This window comes from Arabidopsis thaliana, chromosome 2 (assembly GCF_000001735.4).
Source record: "Arabidopsis thaliana chromosome 2, partial sequence".
Classification (NCBI taxonomy): domain Eukaryota; kingdom Viridiplantae; phylum Streptophyta; class Magnoliopsida; order Brassicales; family Brassicaceae; genus Arabidopsis; species Arabidopsis thaliana.
Genome location: NC_003071.7, coordinates 12,116,987 through 12,136,821, shown reverse-complemented (window position 1 = coordinate 12,136,821; position 19,835 = coordinate 12,116,987). Strand labels below are relative to the sequence as shown.

Here is a 19,835-nt window from a genome sequence, read left to right as displayed (position 1 = left end):
AGTTGATGATGGAACTTGTGCGGATTTTTCAATTTTTTGTTTCTTTTGACCGAGATTTCAAATTACGAGTTAACGTTAAACTGAGAAGTCGCATGGATTACACATTGTTTAACTAGCTACACATGATTAGAACAAGTTAAAAATACTAAACATATTGTTTTTTTCGCCAAAAACAAGAAAGTTAAACCGTTTTGACGAGTGTTGTTATAACTTCGACCGTTTCGATGAGTGTTGTTATAGATTCTGCCGTTTCGTTCTTTCCATAATTCTCTTTTAACTTCTTCTCTGTTATTACAAACGTTAACAAAACTTAATAAACTAGAATTAACCTGTTTATTCAAATAGACTTATTTTTTTCATACCTTACAATTATACAAATTGTTCAATATATATTTAATCTTATGTTTTATGAAAATTCAAATTATAAAGCTTACAATAGTGGTGGATTATAGTTAAATGTTTTTTTTTGTTTTTTAAATCCATAAATTAAGATACATACAAAATTAGTATAGTATAAAAAGGAAATATAAAAATATCACATCCATGCAGGCTAACGTTCAGTTGACTAGCAGCGATAAAAGCAGATAATTAATTCTCACATTTAATTTTATTTTATTTTTTCCATTAAAGCAAAAACCCCACACTCTCTCTCTCTCTTGCTCCTCCCTCTCTTCCTCTCTCTATCTCTCTCTGCAAAAACCCTAAATTTCCTCCGATTTCACCATCTTCAATCTCCTTCACACCCCAACTTAGCCTCTTAATCACTCCCCAAGCTAAACCCTCCAACGATTTTCCATGATTCGAAGATACAGAGCCTTAGCGATGAAGAAAAAGCCCTAAAAACCAAAGCTTTGATCTCTCCGAAATCGGAGTTTCTTTCTTTGTTTGGTAAATTTGGTTTTCGAAATGTATAAGAACCAGCTACAAGAGTTGGCTCAGAGGAGCTGCTTTAATCTTCCTTCGTATACTTGTATTAGGGAAGGTCCTGACCACGCGCCGCGATTCAAGGCTACTGTTAACTTTAACGGCGAGATCTTTGAGAGTCCTCAGTATTGTTCTACTCTTCGTCAAGCTGAACACTCTGCTGCTGAAGTTGCTCTCAATGCTCTCTCTAATCGTGGTCCTTCTCACTCTCTTGCCGCCAGGATCTTGGTTTGTTTCGCTTCCTCTTACTCTCTTTGGCATTTTACTTGGAAAATTGTGAGCTTTGAATGCTGAATTTGCATGTTGTTTTAGGTGCTTTAGGTCACTGATGGGTTTAGTTTGTGGTTAGGTTTTTACTTATTAGGGTCGGTGCTGAGATCTCTGACTTGCTTTTTAGGGATTTGGGTTTCTGGGTTGTCTGATTAGAGAGAGTGATCTTCACATTCACTGATCTATGGATCCAAAGTTTGAATCTTGTTCTTACCCATTGATTGGTTTGGGACTTAAATGAGTAGAACAAATAACTTTTGTGATTTTGGATGCATGTTTACTTCTGATGTTTTGCTTGTTGCATGACTGATGATACTTTTCTTGGCTCTGTTCTTTTGGATTATGGTTTGTGTAGGATGAGACGGGTGTGTATAAGAATCTTTTGCAAGAGATAGCTCAAAGAGTGGGAGCTCCTTTACCGCGATATACTACTTTCAGGTCAGGTCTTGGTCACCAACCTGTGTTTACTGGTACTGTAGAATTGGCTGGAATTACGTTCACTGGAGATCCAGCTAAGAACAAGAAGCAAGCAGAGAAGAATGCTGCAATGGCTGCTTGGTCTTCCCTAAAACAATGTGAGTCCTAATTCTGATTTTGTCAGTTTTGATATGGTTTTAGTTTAACGCAGGCGTTGATCAAATGTAACTCTGCTTACATGGTTTGATGTTTTTTATGTTCTTCTTGGTAACAGTGGCAAAAGAAACATCAAGTTCAATGCCTGAGCCTGAGAACATTGACGAACTAGAACAGGTGATTATAGCAAGAGCTTTGATAAACTATCGTATCAAGGAAAACATTGGCACAGGAAGCTCCTCGAGTGCCCCAGTTCCATTTGCAAAGAAGTTCTTTATGCAGAACCTTAGACCAACAAGTCCACAGCCTTCTCCTGCAACCACATCGAGAATCTTACCCTTTATTTGCCCAAAACAACCTTCCAGAAGCAGCAGATCATCCTTAGCAGCAACTTCCGGTATTGACAGAATTATGGCAGCAGCCTTGGAAAGCCGCAGCTACCAGCGGCCTCAGCAGAGATTTGCAAATCCGCCTTATGTTCCTATGAGGCAATTTAGATCGCAATGCCATGGGATGGCTCCACCTGTCACAATCAGAACCGCTGTACCGGTCTTCTCTGCACCTCCAATGCCTCCTCCACCATGTACAAACAACACTCAGCTACCTTCTTCTGTGTATGTCCCATCGCTGATGCGAACTGCACCACCTGTGAGGATCGCGCCGCCTGTCACAATCAGAACCGCGGTGCCCGTATTTGCTTCTGCGCCACCGGTTAGAATTAGAACCGCTGTGAAGCCCACAGTTGAGGCAGGAGAAACCCGCATATCATCAGTCCAAGAAAAGGAGAGTATACCAGTCTTGCCTGATAGTCTTGAAATTGGAGTAGAAGGAAGTACTATAACAATTACAGATTGTGAGAAAACAGCGTCAAAGGAAACCGAGAGAGCAGAGTTTAAGGATTCATCGAAAGGAGAACCGGAGACAGCAAGAGAGCGACTGGAGAACCTAAAGATCTGATGCCTTGAAGACTGTCTCTGGGTTTAGTTTTTTTTGAGGTTGGTTTCTGAAAATTGTTACATTAGTAATCTCGTTCGTTATTATACTCGGTGGATCGAGTAGTTTGATAATCCGAAAGATTTGTATTATATTGGGGAGTTTTGGGAAGAACCTGGCCATCTCTGGATTGTAGAATTGTATCAGTTTCGCTTCCTATTCAGTTTGTTTGTGTCCTTTTTCTCATCTTTTATAAATCTGTTACCTATCGTTGTTCCAGCAGAATCAAGCTCTTTGTCTTACACGACAGCTATGACACATATCTCAATGAGTCTTTGGAACTTCGAATTTCTCCTTTAGCTAACAAATTCAGTCAAAATATTTCAGCACACGAGCCATATGTTTTATACAATATAGTTTTTGCAATTCAGTCAACATATCATAATAATGCATTCAACATCTGAAATTTCTTCAATCATACAACAAAGCCGACCAGATAGTTTCATTGTACAACAAAATGAATAAGGTCGTCGTCTACAAAACAATTCCCAGTTTCCAAGTATTGGGTTTGAAGAAAGTTGGTTCCAAACCCAAAACAAGAAAGAAGAAGAAAAATCAGTCACTATACACCGAAAAACACACCATGAAAACACATCTTGCTGAGCAGTATCGTGTCAACGGGATGCAAGAGACCAGAAATTGAAGAGAAACGAAGGCAAAGCAGCGAACCAGCTTATGAAAGCTAATGCCGTTGATGTTTCAAACTGAACACAGTGGTTTTGTGCGCAGCTATTCAGATCGTTGTCTATTAGAACCGTTATGCCTGCCGATGCACAAGCTGCTGCAAAAGTCAGCGTCGATGTCACCTGAAATAATGTTGAAAAATGCTTATTTGTACACATCTCTTTTCTCATACGATTTTATTAAATTGAGAGGCTAAATGGTAAATCTCTTACCCCATCACCAATTGCAAACAAGCTCACAAGTCGACGGTTCTGTAGAGAGCGTTTGACCATAATGGCATAGACGTCAACCATGGCTAGTGCAAGACTCCACAAGCTCTGCAGACCAGTAGCTGCAACTAGGTAGCTGATGAATCAAATACAGTAAACCATCTTAGCAGATTCTAACAGTCACCAAACATGGTTTAATCACATAAAAGCATAAAGGTTTAACCCAATATACTACCCATCCCGTACAATCGGTTCAACTATCACATTATGTCCACAGCTTAACACTGCTACTACAAAGATTCATTCATCTGGACTCTAGAAAATTTGCAACAGGAGACCTACATACAAAGTACACCAGTGCCTGTCACTAAGGCAAACTTACCTAAGTAACCACTACCAGACACCATGATGCAAAGCATGATTAATAACCAAATTAAACAACAGTGACCAAATGAAAAACATGATATGATAGCCATTTTATCAACATTAACTTCTCGAAGAAAGCTCATCTAGTTAAAATGATCTTTATGACCATGATATATCCCGGATTAGCAGCTACATCATATTACTGGGCACCAGTAATAAAATCCCCTATACACAGCTGTTAACTAGCTTCTAATAAGCCTTAAAGATACTAATAGACTAGCAAGCCTCATAACTTATCATATTAAGCCACAAACCCGATGCTTATTTTGTATTGCACTTTCGGAAATGGAAACAACAAAAAGCAGATTCCAGTTCATAGTGTATAGCATATTGGAAGAAAGATAGGGTGCTATCACATCCGATTCTGATAAATACAGATTCTCACAGAAGTTTATAGTAAAGCATATATTCGATTTCTAATAGACCAAAGTCTTACCAGAAGGCGGTAACGGAAGGAAAATCACTAGTAGAAGCCATGACACAAAGAGCAGCAGCAGCAAACAAGAACTGAAAAAAACGCAATGCAAGACCAAGCAATGTTCCAGGCATTCCTTCCATATCATCCATCCTCACCCGAGGCGGATTCTCTACTTCCGTCGCAGCTGCAGGAGGATCTTCCACTGGATGTACCGATGCATGGCTCACATTCATTTCTTCTTCTTCTTTCCTCCACCAAACTCAACCAATTCAACACATCTCTCTCTCCCTTCCTCTTCACCAATAGCTGAATTACAAATCTAACAATCTACTACTACTCAAATCTCCCCTACCTGTATTCACCAAATTAAACCACAATTTATACAATCTAATGATAACTCAGTACAAAGTTCAAGGAGGACTAAATCAAACATAGAATCAAATCTCCGCGATAGCTAAACTAAATCCAAGGTTACGAAATTGAACTAGATTTGGCTCCGGAGAAGTAAAGAGAAAACGAGATCCAATCAATTGAGCACGTAGATCGAGTAAGGGATTGGTGTTTACCTGAGAGAATTAAGAAGAGAGGAAGAAATTGAAAGCAGCCATGGAGCTTGGGTAGAGGAAATTAAGAAAATCCTAAGCTATATTTGAGGGAAGAAGAAGAAGAAGATCGTGGAAATGGTTTTTAAGGTTTATGCGAAGAAGAAGAAGAGGTGTGGGTGTTTTGATCAAAAGGAAGAATATAGCTTGACGAAAAGAGATTAACCATTAAACCAAATTTAGAGGTCAATTAAACTTCTTAAGGGGAAATATAACCACCAATCTATATTTTCTTTTGTTCACATTTTTTTTGGTTTCCTAAATTATACTTTAAAATATATCTTTTTTTAAGAAACAATACCACATATATTTTTTATTTTTTCCCTTTTTACATTAATATGGGTACTAATTTTATTTCAAATATTATCAGTTTATCACTAACTATGATTTATATTGTAGCAATTTAGCATGCTTTTTTTTGTTAAACTCCAAAATGTGATATAATTTGTGATGAAAAAATTTCTGTACCAACCAAACGACAATATTGCATTTTATTTTTTTGTCAAATCAGTCATATCTGCTATAGATTTTTTAATTATAATCAAATTTAAATTAATAATATAAGATGTCTATTTAAGTATAATCAAATTTAAATTAATACTGTGTAACAAATTTTCAAGGTTAATATAGTACTTTTTATGTTTTATTTACTAATTTCTTATTATGGTTCTAAACTGGCCAATATTTCGCGGCTTTACATTCTTTTTGGCAAATTTCTGGTTGGTAAAAAAAAAATTTGTAAGTTTTTAGTTCGCATAACTCGGGTGTCGGCCTTCTAGGATCATATATTAAAAGTATGAATTCTTCAAGCATTTAAGGCTTCTAAGTAAGGTATGTTCTTCGATCAGCGACGATTAAGACAAGTAGACCATGGCGGCATGTTCTCATACAAGCATTAATTTGACAGAATATTTTTCTATCGACAGTCTTGGTAACACCAAGTAGTAAAGCTAGAAAAACAGAAACAAGTCTGATTAAAAAAATGATTTAAAAAGAAAAATGGTATACTGCAAAATCAACCAAACCTAAGCCCAACTAGTAATGAATCCCTGTGAATCTGATCATTTGGACAATGCGATCAACCACAATGTTTTCATTCGCAACAATTAACTCAATTATTAGCAGAGTTCCGCTAATAATTGCAGGATTTTACAAGCAAATGGATATGCATTTTGGTTTTAATGTGAAGATTTCATTCAAAAATAAAAGTATAAGCTAAGCTATTGTTACAAGAGTTATCTTTTAACACATGATCAAAAGACAGAATAATAAATTTACGACGGAAAAGAAAAACAAAAGAGATATATAAATATGTAATATGTAACTATGTTTTTTAATATTTTAAATGCTTTTATCAATATTGTTAATGATTTTAGTAAAATTTATACATTGCTCTCTTTGATTATTAGATGATGCACTTTTTGTAACAAAGTTTTTTTTGGAATAAATTTTACATTTTATTCAAAACAAAATAAGGAAAAATATTAGTATTAATCAGACTAGAGTATTATTTATAATATTAATTAAAAAAAATTAACTGTAGAATTCTAATTTTATTTCTAGTGTTTGCTTGGAAACTACATAGTATACAAAAATTAGAGGTATTTAAAAACTTTTGTCCTTATTTATGCAAAATTTGCAACTTCTGCCTCGATTTTTCAAAAATATCTGAGAACTCCGATCTCATTCTCTCTCTCTTTGGATCTCCATCACCATTGACTGATTTGATCGATTTCACAGCTCGAACCCCAAAACTCGCCACTGCTCCGCTGCTAAGGTTCTTCTACTTCTTCGACTACGGGCAAAAGCTCTCAGTCTCCTTGTCTCCTTCATCGCCACCACCATGTTCTGGAAGCTAGCCTCTCTCTCTGCATCGTCTCCTGTGAGTTTCAACGATAGATTCATTTCTTCTCCTTTCTTATAGCTGCTCAGCGTCTTCCTTGGTGATCTGGTTTTAGGAAGTTGGAATGGTTCTTCGTTTGCATTTTTCATTCATTTTCCTAGTGAAATTGATTTACCTCTAGCTTTACACGGAGATTGGTTGTTGATTCATTGTTGTGATGATATTGCAATTCAGGTCAATTTGGAATTTATTCCTGAGTTGATGTTCTTTCCATTTGTTATGGATATAGGTGGAGTCGATACTAGACAAAGACAGTTTCACATTGGAAGAGCTTCTTGACGAGGAAGAGATTATTCAAGAATGCAAAGCTTTGAATAGCCGACTCATTAATTTGTGAGGGATTTGCCTTGTACTACTTTGTTTCACATATCCAGACATACTGTATAAAACATTTCTTGGAAAAGTTTCTGATGGTGTATTGGTATTTGCAGTCTAAGGGAAAAAACTCAAGTGGAGAAACTATTGCGGTATGTTGTTGAAGAGCCTGAGGACGATGCTGATAGCAAACGTGCTTTCAAGTAATGTTTGCTTCTTTTATAATGACTGGATTTTCAGTTTTCCATGCTTTTATTTGTTGAATGTTTCTGGCAATGCTTTATTTCTGGCTAGTGATGGATTCTTCTTCTCGTAGGTTTCCATTCATCTCTTGCGAGATATTCACATGTGAGATTGATGTTATTCTTAAGACTTTGGTGGAGGATGAGAAGGTATTTTTTCATTCCTTGTTTTTCGTTTTCTTTGAATTTGGTATGTTCTTATCATTCTAGTTGATCTCATTTGTTGGGTCTAATATTATTTTGCAGCTGATGGATTTGCTATTTGGATTTTTGGAACCGAATCGTCCTCATAGTGCGTTGCTGGCAGGCTACTTCGGCAAGGTCTCTTTCTTACTAATAAGAAGTATATATAAAGGCCAACAGATTTTAGGGTCTGCCAGATGTGTTCTTACATGACTCTGTTTGATTTAGGTTGTCATATGTCTCATGATCCGAAAGACTTCAGCACTTATGAGCTATATAAAAGTAAGTATCGCTGCTTTATCTTACGGTGCGGCCGTGGGGGATAACCTTTATTGTTTCGTTTTCTCTCTCTTTTTTTTTGCATCAGTCTTTAGATATCTTTTTGCATTATTGTTCATATCTTATTTCCTCATAGTTTTATTTCGAATTTGGGTTTACTCACTGAGCTTTAGCTGTATTGAAACTTAGATCAAGGAACACCTTTATTACTATAGAACTCTGAACTGATGTCTGGAATTGGCTGGGAGTAATGTACATGAAGGATTTCTTTCTGGCTACTTGGTGGATTTTCATCACATACTTTCTATCATAAGCTTGATTTGATGGTTGTTTCTTTTGTACGTAGTGAGATTAGTTTGGTGTGACTAAATGATTCCATTTGATGCACCTACCAATTTTGACTACATTGTCAAAATCTGGATTGCCTTTTTGTGATTTTTGAGAAAAAGCTTTTAATAATTTCAGGGGCATGGAAATGTGTTTAGCCAGTTAGTTGATTTAATTGGAATAACATCCATAATGGAGGTAAATGGTTTCTGAGATCCTATTTAGCTTGGTGTGACTTCAGCGCTCATCGTTTCAAATAAACTTATTGTGATATACTGACATTGTGTAGGTTTTGGTTCGCTTGGTTGGAGCTGATGATCATGTCTATCCCAATTTTCCGGATGTGATGCGATACTTGGCTGATAGCGATTTACTTGAAATGATCGTCGACAAATTAAATCCATCTGTAAGTAGTAAAATTTTAGGTTATTCCAAAACAAAAAGAGACTTGAGGCTTTATTTTGGATAAATCTTGATGATTTAAAATTTGGTACAGTGAGAGGCTACCGAATAAGAAAAAACATAACTGGGATTTATCATTGCCAATGTTTTCGATACCATTTACAGTCTTTTTCTACAACCTTTGTACTTGAATCAGAGTCCTCCTGAGGTTCAGGCAAACGCAGCAGAAACATTATGTGCAATTACTCGAAATGCACCTTCAGCTCTAGCTACAAAACTCTCTAGCCCTGGGTTTGTTATCTTTGCTTTCATATTTGAGTTTCACAGGTTTTTGCGGATATATACAATAGTCTGACATGGTAAAACCTCTTATCTTCTTTCTGCAGCTTCGTTTCTAGGATATTTGGTCATGCTATAGAAGATTCTCATTCAAAATCTGGCCTAGTCCATTCACTTACTGTATGTATCTCTCTGTTAGATCCGAGGAGATCTGGTGCTTCATCGCCTTTCTTCAATTCTTATAGAGGTCAAAATATGTTTGAGTCTCCTGTCCCAGTGACCCAGGAGACTATTGGTGCCATGCTACCTAAACTCGGTAAGTTGGTTTCCAGTGCTATAGAATCTTCCCTTGAAACGATAAGATCCTTCTTTTATCTTAATTTGTGCCGGATGCATATGAATCAAAGCACATTGCAATGCTTACCTTTTGTGATTATTTTTTCAGTTTCTGCTGACCCATGACTCTATTGCTCTATTTGGTCTGTTCCATTTTGATTTATGTGGATAGTGCTAAACTGGGAGTTCATTAATTCCATGGTTGTTGGGATTCCTTCATAGACTTCCTTGGATATGTAGGAAATATGTCTTGCAAGTTTTGTTAAACCAAGGCTTGTCTTCTCATTGTCCGTATATGAACAAAATTTAATCTCTTGTGCTGCAGGTGACATGCTTGTGCTTCTCAGTGTAACGTCTGACAGCAAAGTCTTACCTACAACATATGGAGAGCTGAGGCCGCCTCTTGGAAAGCATCGCTTGAAGGTCTGATCCTAAATTCAAGCATTTTTGACTTCTGAGAAGTAATTATAGGTCTCTTGGACATGTTTTTAATGTAAATATTTACGCTGAATCGCTCGTTTTTTCAGATTGTAGAATTCATTGCGGTTCTGTTAAAATCTGGAAATGAAGCTGCTGGAACTGAATTAGCAATCTCTGGAACAATTAAAAGGATCCTTGAACTATTTTTTGAGTAAGCTTTTTACTAAAACTTCAAACTCTTGATATGGATGTTAGCTTACTTGAGATATTAATTAACTAAATACTTACAACTTATGAAGGTACCCATACAATAATGCTCTCCATCACCAAGTGGAGAGTATAATACTTTCTTGTTTGGAAAATAAGAGCGAAATTATGGTTAACCATATCCTTCAAGATTGCAATCTGATTAGCAAAATTCTTTCATCAGACAAAGACTCGGCTCTTTCTGGCGATAACCTGGTATACCATCTGCGCTTTTTCTTACTACGGATTTAATTGATTATTGGTAAATCAGCTCAAGTTAAGAGTCGTAGTCTTCTTGTTCAGATGATCATTAGTTAAAACAAATGTCTTGGCATTTTTCTTCTGTGATGTAGCCTACCGTAGTTGCCACTGGGAAAAAACCACCACGGGTTGGATATGTTGGACATATCACAAGACTGTGGAATAAACTTGTCCAGTTGAGTGATAGCAATGCCCTGATAAAGACATCGCTTCAGGTTGGTATTATAACCAAACAGTCTTCTGTACTGTAGTTTGATCTTACATTAGATTCATTAACTGCACACATAAAGGCGCTAGCATCAAGAGTGCTCTTCCTTTTACTTTTGGTGTGTTGCTGACGAGAGTTTGCTCTCTCAAATCATTAGGAAAACAGTGAATGGAACGAGTGGCAAAGTAGTGTTCTGAAGGAGCGCAATACTGTTGAGAATGTGTACAGATGGGCATGCGGGTAATTTCATCAATTTTCTCCCTTATCACTCTATGCTTGGCCCCAATTTAGTTACCATCAAATTGTCGATTATTGCATAGTCTTAGATGCTTGTAGGAGGGTTACTTAAAACCCCATAACGATTAATGAAGATGGAGTTTTCTTATTCTTCTTCTGCACTATCTTAACAAAGACATAAACATATCTGTGTGATGAAGACCTGACAATTTACAGTTTTTTAATATAATGGGAGTAGAAAAATGATCTTAAACCAATGTTACAGGCGTCCTACTACACTGCAAGATAGAACAAGGGATAGTGACGAAGAAGACAGGGACTACGATGTTGCAGCTTTGGCGAACAATTTGAACCAAGCATTTAATTACAGAATCTATGGAAATGAGGATAATGAAGAGGTATTTTACTGCTTATAGTTGTTCTTGAAATTATGAAACGGTTTATTCGACACCAGTTTAATCCTTGTCTTATCTGGTTTCAGGATCAGAATGCTCTCAATGCTCTCGATAGAGACGATAGTGTAAGTCCTGCTCACTTCTTCTCTCTTCTTTGTATATCGAAGAAACTATTTATATCGGTTTTCATATTTTATGAAAAGATGTAAGCCTGAAACTATTTTTCCGTATTCGAAACAGTTTGTTAATAGTGGATTTATCTTCATATTATTTGCAGGATTCATACTTTGACGATGAATCTGCTGAAGTAGTAATTTCATCCTTGAGACTCGGAGATGACCAAGGGAGGTGGGTTTATGGAAGATTCTCATATCGGATTTAAACAAGGTCATCGAATAATACTGTTTTTGAAAAAGAAGACTTGATCCGTTCTCATTTACTTCCTGCAGTTTGCTCACAAATTCCGACTGGTTCACATTCCAAGATGACAGATTCAGCAACCCGACCTCTGACACGATGATCGAGGACGTGAACATGAATGAAACCACAAATGCTAATGATAGCAGCAGCAGTGATGATGAACTTCTGGTTGAAGAAGAAGAAGACGATGATCTAACAGAGAAATCGAAGAACATCTCTCCCAGCAATTTATCAACATCAGACTCAACAAGCATCAACATATCATCAGAGAACAACGATGAACCATCTGACATGCAAGTCACTAGCTCCAGTCTGAACCCATTCATTGACGTACCAATGCTTGATGTCAAACCCGAACCGGTTATTCCAAACAGTTCCCCAACATCATCTGAAAGCAGCAGCTTGGGGCATAAATCGCCTTCGTCTCCTGCCGTGCGAGCACTCTTTGAAGAGGATGTGGAGTTTGTGGGAGTAGAACCAGAAGGAACAGAGAAAGCAATGGATCAAGCTTTAAAAGAAGGGATAGTCGGTGAAGCTGGACCGTTGAAGCGTAATATTGTTCAGAAAGTTCCGGAAAACGAAAACCAGGCAGAGAATTCGGGTGTGACAGAATTCAACGATGCAAATTTCTGGAGGGTTGATCAAGAAGTTACAGTTTTGGAGTAAAAGGTAAAAACAACCATACAAAATCTCGTATTGTTGATGCTCTGTTTTTGCATTCTTAATTTAAAGCCAATTGCTATAGTTTTTTTTTTTTTAATGTCTCTGATTTGCTCGTTTGCCAATTATACTACTTTGGGATCATACATACCTTCATACAAAACACCTTATATCAACTGATTGCAGTTTTTCTTTAACTGATTACAGTTTTGTTCTTTAGTGGTCTCTGGTTTCAAACTATATATCAATCACACTCGCTTTTAAAAAGTTAATCCTGATTTAACTTTGTAATACGAAGATCCCAAAAAGCGACACACTAACAAATTCAAGAGTCAAGACGATAGGCAGAAGAGAAGAAAACATCCCACTATGGTCTTTCTTTTTTATTGATGATAATTCTAACTTGGTTTATAGGTAATTGTAAACAGTTGATGCACTCGTTTAATGACATTGTTAGTTGTTATTTCACATCATTTTTGCATGTCATGACCGTTTTATTCCCACTGAGAGGAATTCTTTTTAGCTCAGCAATTTTCACTTTTGTTATTGGGGATATTTCGTCATAAATACTGTGTTTATATAGTTATGTTTTGTTTTCGACAAAATAATTTGGGCCACTCTTTAGAAATCCTTTCAAAAAAACACATTGAATTATGTATTTTTTTCCATTAAATAAACTAATAAAGTAACACTGCTTAAGTTTATTAGTTGGCTTTTCTTTTCTTTTTTTGTAAAAAGGCTTAAATTTTTATTAGTTGTTGGTTTCTGAAAATGAAAACTTCATTGAATCCTTCGTATGAGCAGAATTGGTCAGGATCAAATTAAGTGTTTTTGAATACTAATAATTTCTGAGTTGTACAAATGTTACCAATGGAATATGACGTTATTACTAAAATAGAGTTTTAGTCACCCTTGTATTATTACAAGATTTAAAAAAAGACACATATACACACGATACGATATTTTTGATTTTGAGAAAATCTAAAACCGAGAAATTGAACTTTGGAAAATATCGTTGACAAAAAACACAACTAGCTTGCCCGCAAAATCTTTTGACAAACCGGTAAAAGTGGATCGAAGACATAAAGGAGGAATCTAGACCGAACGATTCACACGGACAGATGTACAATCTACCATACACGTGGCATAGCATGGGAGACAATCACGCTCAACACGTAACTGCCATGTCAACCTAACAAGACCGCTCCGAACAAAACAACACACGTGTGGGTCCTACCGCACGAACGCGACGTCTGTGCAACGTTATCAAAGATCTCTGTCTCTTTCTTTTTTTAAAACAAAATTTTAATGAACCAACTAATTCCCTAAATAAATACTATCTCACTCATTTGTTTCGTGCATTTTATTCAGTTAATTTTCCTCCATTTTATTTTAAATTATGTTTACTAGTAGTTTTTTTTTCATTTCAAATGATACTGATAAGTTTTTATACCAAAATTTAAATGTATTTTATTTTATCTATAATTTATAGCATGAATTATGTTCATTATTAGTTTTAGTTGATAATTTCTTATGTTAACAATAAATTAAATAAAAAATTATAACTTTTAATCTGTTTACAAAAAATAAATCACCTAAAATGAAACAAAAGAATATATATTAACCCATTCTCTCTTAGAAATTGAACCATATTTTTACCTTAGAAACTGATTTTTTGTTTTTGTTTTAAGACGATCAAACATAAATTGTTGCATGTTGACCAAAAGCGAAAAAAAAAAAAATAGTATTTGCAATGACTGTATCCAAATATTGAAGGTTTGAAAAACATGAAAATAGAAGATGCACAAAATGGATCGTGACACCAACCAAATCATCTATGTTAATTAATTTATATGGTTGGTGAATTTGATGTTATTGACAAAGACTCAAAATGTTTTTTCTTCTTTTCTTGTATATATTAATATGGTCTCGGATCTTGTGCAAGTGCTTTCTTTCTGTCTACACTTTCGTTGATGATGTAGTTTACTTAACATTGTCATTAACAGCGTTTGCTGGGTTCACTAACCTATGTGTCTACAATTTTTGACTCATTCAATTGTTTTAGTTTTCAATGTCTAATTTAAATATTCGGGACCATCTGATCTATCGGGACCTTAACCAAATTAATGGATCATTAATCATGATTTTAATGTGTGTGAAACATGTAGCTAGTTTACTTTGACAACCAAAAACAAAACAAAACATGTAGCTAATTTTTAAATAAACTTCTCACATTTGTTTATTGTAAAAGAAAAGAAAAATCAGATCTGCCTAACTAACCTTTCGGGTATGTACTCTACAGACTACAGATAACAGTAGTTTAAAAAAGTATATCCTAATTAATTACGTTACTTATTGAAATGGGTAATAATGTATCTTGTCTTCCTCCATTAGACCTAAGAAAAGCAACCAAATTTTAAAGGTAAACATTAAATTACGAGTCAAGAAAAATATGAAAGGAGATTTGCACAAATCTTCTTCAACGAGCTATCACATTTAATCTTCATATCCTTGTATTGCTCTACAATTTTCACGCTCATCAACCACAAAATGATCTCGTTTAAAAATAATTAAAATGATCTTGTTTTAAAAAAATTAAAATGATCTCGTTTTAAAAAAATTAAAATGATCTCGGTATATATCAATACTATACAGACTAGTACACCTACGTTTCCAAATGACAAATGGTTTCTGTTTACGTTTACATAAACTACTTCGTTTACATCATAATTCAATTAACCATTAGGGGGCAAAAAAAAAAAATCATATTTTGTTTAAAATGGTTAAAAACAAAATATGGTTAAAAACTTACTATTAGGGGGCAAAAGCATAATAAAATGGTTAAAAACTTACTATTGTTTTTATGTAAATCATATTTTGTTTCCCTCTCTTCGTTGTTAAAATGGTGAGTTAGAGTTTAGCAGATATATTTGAGGCTTTTCTTCATAAAAGAAAATATGTACTAATGTATATCCGCCAAAACATGTCTCCTAACATATCGGATTATTTTTAATTAAGATACTTTTAGATTTTCTTTTTTTTGGTTAACGTTCAATTATTTTAGATTTTTAAAAAATATAAAGATCTATTATAGATATTCGAAATTTAAGTATTTTTCCCGTTAGACGCAGATTAGGAACATTTATTTGGATTATAAAATATATGATAGATCAGTAGAAAGCGATAGTACTATTTACAATAGAATACACCAATAAATAAATTTGTATTATCTTTATTTGGAAGAATTTGCACGAAGTAAAGAGTTTTTATTTCTTTTATTTTAATTTTACTCTTATACCATCCATTTTGAATTTTAAAGTGGACAAATTAGCCCAAAATGCTCGACTATATTCACAAAATATTAACTTTTAGAACATTGTACCTTTGGTTTGGATTTCTGAACTGTTTCTTTTAAGAAAGTTGAACCAATTGGCAAGTTTGATATTAAATCAGTAATTGAACTGAAAACAAAATCAAATAATGTCAGTAGGATTTTTGAGAAAACCAGAAAAAAACTAACTGCTTTATCCGATTCAAAATTATCTAAAACACGACCTAAATTTTCAGTTCTTAAAATTGTTGACAAAAAAATTATCTAAAATTTACTACTCCTACAATTTTATTGTTTTACGAAATCTTCAGATTTAATGTTTCAAGAATATAATTTATATTCAAATTCAAAGTAAAAGTTCATAAGTTTTCTTTTCATTTTTTAATAAGACTAAAATTATTACATATTTATTTTTTTCGGCAGCATTACATAAATAAATCAAACTTTGGATTATCCCAACGAGTTGAAGTAAAAACAAAACAGATCCCATGGCAATCGGATTGGTACTGAAAAAAAAGAGAGCAAAATAAGGGAACTTGTTTTGTTTGCTTCGAAAAGCTTCGCCATTTGTTGTCTTTTCCGCTAATTTATTATTTCTTCATCTCTATTCTCCATACTGTATATGTTTTGACCATGTGACTTCTTCAACTATCTTTTCTGTCGTTTTTATTTTTTGTAGTTTCATATATACTTCCTTTCTATTAATGTATTCTCTATAATAATAAATTGTTCCAAAAACTACAACGTTTAGGTTTGTTACACATTTTTATTAATTATTATATTAATGATGAAATATAGATTTTAAGATAAGTAATTGAATACTAGTGCCTATTGGTTCAAAGTTATGAAAAACTTTTAGTCACATAACAAATCAGTTTTTTTTTTAATACGAGTAAAAAGAAAATACATTAATAAAAAAACATAGAAAATATAAATCAAAAAAAGAAAAAAAAAAACATTGTTGGAGAAACGGCCAAATTTCGTGATTTGTTTTTTTTTCAATTAGTATCAAATGATGTCGTTAGACTAAACAAAAACTTCTGAGTTATGATTGTCATTATTATTATTACTTTTAGTCTATATAGTTTATTTGATAGAGACAACTATATCAATCGTTAGGCTATAAACACCCGATTCATTATTTTACTACTTTATCATAAATCTCTTATTATTGTAAATAATAAAATCGTTAAGGGCAATGATAATAGCAGTAACACTTTTTAGAAGGAGAGCAGTAACCGGCTCCTTTCCCCCTCTTCTTCACACACATAGAGTCACACTCTGCAGCAACACAGTTGGATTGCTTTAGAATCTCATTACATTGTTTTTTTGGTTTTCCTAGCCCCTCATTTGCCACCACTCCTGTTACCAAAATATGTATGAAACATAAAATATTAATTTGTGTATTTAAAATGGAAATTTATATGTTTTCATGGAGATATACGTTTTGAGAATATACTAATAAAATGTCTAAAATATAAAAGTCTTTGTCCAAGCGACCAACAGAATAGGCATTCATAATATATATGTGTTTAGATCCATTAAATATTCTTGTCAAACAACATAAGATTATTACTAAAGCATAACAACTATGATAATAATTTGAAAATATAATATAAATTTACACCACGACTATTTTTTAAAGTTTAGTACAAAATAGTTTAACTCAATTTTTTGGTTAGGTCTAATATGGATCATATATATAAGGCTGAATTCAATATTATGGAAAGCGTAGTTTAATTGATATTTCAAAGAGTTAATATGACATTCTTTCTTCTAGAAAATTGTGTAGGATATATTAAGATGATAATAGATATAAATACAAACCTAGCACAAGAATGGTGAAGATAATCATAACAGTGAACGAGAGTTGAATGAGTTTCTTCATCATAGATGATATAAATGAATTGACTGTTTTTAAACTTAAAAGAATGAACAAAATAAGTTTTTTTTTTATATAGTTTTTTTAACTTAACAAAATGTGGTGATATTTATAATCAATTGGATGTTTCTATTTTAAGCTATATGTCTGAATTTAGGGATCTAGTTTGACCTTAAATATTTCTTATATAGGTTAGAGGCTTAGAGCTTTAAACTCGCTCCTGCTTTCTCCTTCACTATAAATATTTTTTAATTAAATTAAAACAACACACTACTTATATATATATATATATATATATATATATAATCTGATGAATATATATGTATATGAGTATAGTATCCACCATCGGAAAAGAACAAAAAAAAAATTAATTTTTTGAAAAAAAAGAAAAAAAATATTATTTGAAGGAAACTAAAAATGCTTATATATAAAAATATATATATATATATATATAATCATATCATGAAATCTGGAAATAATTTTTATATAATTTTTTAAATTATGATGCATTTATTATTCATATCAAATTCTATTTGTATTTATTCTATTAAAGCATGTAGCATAAATAAAGATTTCATAAAATAAAATGTGGTGATATTTATAATCAGTTGGATTTTTTCTCTTATTTAGATATATCTATCTTAAGCTATATGCCTGAATTTAGGGATCTAGTTTGACCTAAATATTTCTTATATGATAGGTTAGAGCTTTAAACTCGCTCGTGCTTTCTCCTTCACTACAAATATTTTCAATTAAATTAGAAAAACACACATATATATATATATATATATGTAAAATCTGAAAAACAACCATATTTTTTGCCAATGTCAAATTATATACTTTTTTGGGTTTAGAACCTCATGTAAATATGAATGACGGAGCTAGAAATTATTGTTGTGTAGGTAAAAGAAAAATAATATAAAATAATATTATTAATTTTGTTTAGAAATAATCTATCTATAAGAAAAATGAAATATTTACCTCAAAATCAACCAAAATGAAATAATTGTATACATTATACAAGAATAATATTTTTGTTTCAATGTATGTGGATTTTTTTATTCCATTAGTTAAATTAATTTTGTATGGGGTCAAAACCTATAAAACATTGGATTCATTATAATAATTTTAAAGAAAATATAGTTGATTTTTCAAAATTTATAAGGGTCAATTGACCCCCATAATACTATGCTACTTCCGCCCATTGCTACATTAGACTTGAACTGCCTAAGTGATTAAGCTAAAATAGACCTATACTATCTTATAACTAATTTTTCACCGTGTTAAGTATTTCAAGTTTGAATAATCAATAAAACAAATATAAGAACAAAACTACTATTTTTGAGACGAAGAGGGCACAAGCACCAAAACGGCGGCAGAAATGGGACCGCACGTGAGATGGATGGACCTAGACAATGTCATGTGAGGGACCCAGTGGGTAATGTTGTGTTCTTTTTTCTTCAATTTCGAGCTCATGACTTCTCCTTTGACTTTTTCGACATCTTCACCGAGACAGTCAAGTTTTTGCTGTCATGTTTTCCTCATTTCAGATCCCCAAATCCTTTCTTTAATTTTTTTCTAATTATCTTCCCCAAATTTCACTAATTATGTTGTCTCGTCAAATTAAACTGTAATATAAACGATCAAAAGAAGAGGATTATAGATCTAAAAGCCATCAAGATTTGGTAATATGTATGAACTTATGATAGAGATTCGATAACAATTTATATATATAGATTAATACATAAGTAAATAGATTCCAAGTAACCTGTGAGTAAAAGTAAAACATATCCCATGAAACATTGTAGATATTATAATCATTTTCTGTTTCTGTCGATTTTTAAAGATTCAATTTCTTGTTCTCAGCAGAAAGTTGTATAAACGTACGTGTGTGTGAATAAAATAGTATGTGGTTAATTTTCAAAGCAACTAACTTTAAGTACAAATGAAGGTATCTTAAACCAAATATTTAATAGATCTTCCTCTGCTATTGATTGAACTAATTAAATATGGAGGCAGTGAAGGAGGAGACCAAATTATGAAATTCATGTAGATCCGATGGACAATTAATATTTATTTATTTTCTTGCAGGAAAATTCCATTAAAGTATCGGTGAGTGAAATTTATTGGTGAATATTCTCTTACAAGAAATATGTAAAACAATAATATAAAAATAACCAACAGTTTAGGGAAGCTTTTGAAACAATAATTTAGCTAACAGTAGCTAGCACAAAAAAAAAAGTTAGCTAACAAGACAAAATAATTTCCACTTTTATCTTACAAAAAAGTTAGCTAACAAGCTACAAAAACAAATTTAATAGGAAAATTTGTTTCCATTAAAGAGAATTGAATGATATAGGCTTTTTGTTACTTAGTTCATAGTTCAACACCCAAAATGTGAAATTATATG

At 33.2% G+C, this 19,835-nt stretch overlaps 4 protein-coding genes across 4 annotated transcripts; 2 read left to right on the top strand and 2 right to left on the bottom strand.

Moving 5' to 3' along the window:
- The first annotated feature begins 580 nt into the window (after nucleotides 1-580).
- Nucleotides 581-3,090, top strand: DRB2 (dsRNA-binding protein 2). Its single transcript, NM_128398.4, has 3 exons — nucleotides 581-1,152; nucleotides 1,550-1,769; nucleotides 1,886-3,090. The coding sequence occupies exons 1-3, from the start codon at nucleotides 907-909 to the stop codon at nucleotides 2,722-2,724; spliced, it is 1,305 nt and encodes a 434-aa protein (NP_565672.1). The 5' UTR covers nucleotides 581-906; the 3' UTR covers nucleotides 2,725-3,090.
- Nucleotides 3,050-5,278, bottom strand: AT2G28370 (Uncharacterized protein family (UPF0497)). The gene is made up of 4 exons (NM_128397.3): nucleotides 5,064-5,278; nucleotides 4,516-4,849; nucleotides 3,657-3,789; nucleotides 3,050-3,566 (listed from the first exon to the last, which is right to left on the bottom strand). The coding sequence occupies exons 2-4, from the start codon at nucleotides 4,728-4,730 to the stop codon at nucleotides 3,375-3,377; spliced, it is 540 nt and encodes a 179-aa protein (NP_565671.1). The 5' UTR covers nucleotides 4,731-4,849; nucleotides 5,064-5,278; the 3' UTR covers nucleotides 3,050-3,374.
- Nucleotides 5,279-6,729: 1,451 nt separating this feature from the next.
- AT2G28360 (SIT4 phosphatase-associated family protein) lies at nucleotides 6,730-12,670 on the top strand. Its single transcript, NM_128396.5, has 19 exons — nucleotides 6,730-6,981; nucleotides 7,232-7,335; nucleotides 7,434-7,520; nucleotides 7,634-7,709; nucleotides 7,806-7,880; nucleotides 7,971-8,024; nucleotides 8,487-8,546; nucleotides 8,638-8,754; nucleotides 8,947-9,041; nucleotides 9,137-9,345; nucleotides 9,691-9,788; nucleotides 9,893-9,996; nucleotides 10,085-10,247; nucleotides 10,385-10,507; nucleotides 10,658-10,740; nucleotides 11,003-11,135; nucleotides 11,219-11,257; nucleotides 11,410-11,480; nucleotides 11,582-12,670. The coding sequence occupies exons 1-19, from the start codon at nucleotides 6,943-6,945 to the stop codon at nucleotides 12,216-12,218; spliced, it is 2,367 nt and encodes a 788-aa protein (NP_180403.4). The 5' UTR covers nucleotides 6,730-6,942; the 3' UTR covers nucleotides 12,219-12,670.
- A 3,639-nt stretch (nucleotides 12,671-16,309) lies between these two features.
- On the bottom strand, nucleotides 16,310-17,537 carry LCR5 (low-molecular-weight cysteine-rich 5). The gene is made up of 2 exons (NM_128395.3): nucleotides 17,371-17,537; nucleotides 16,310-16,905 (listed from the first exon to the last, which is right to left on the bottom strand). Exons 1-2 carry the CDS (start codon nucleotides 17,432-17,434, stop codon nucleotides 16,733-16,735), a joined length of 237 nt encoding a protein of 78 aa, NP_565670.1. The 5' UTR covers nucleotides 17,435-17,537; the 3' UTR covers nucleotides 16,310-16,732.
- Between the last annotated feature and the right edge of the window lie 2,298 nt (nucleotides 17,538-19,835).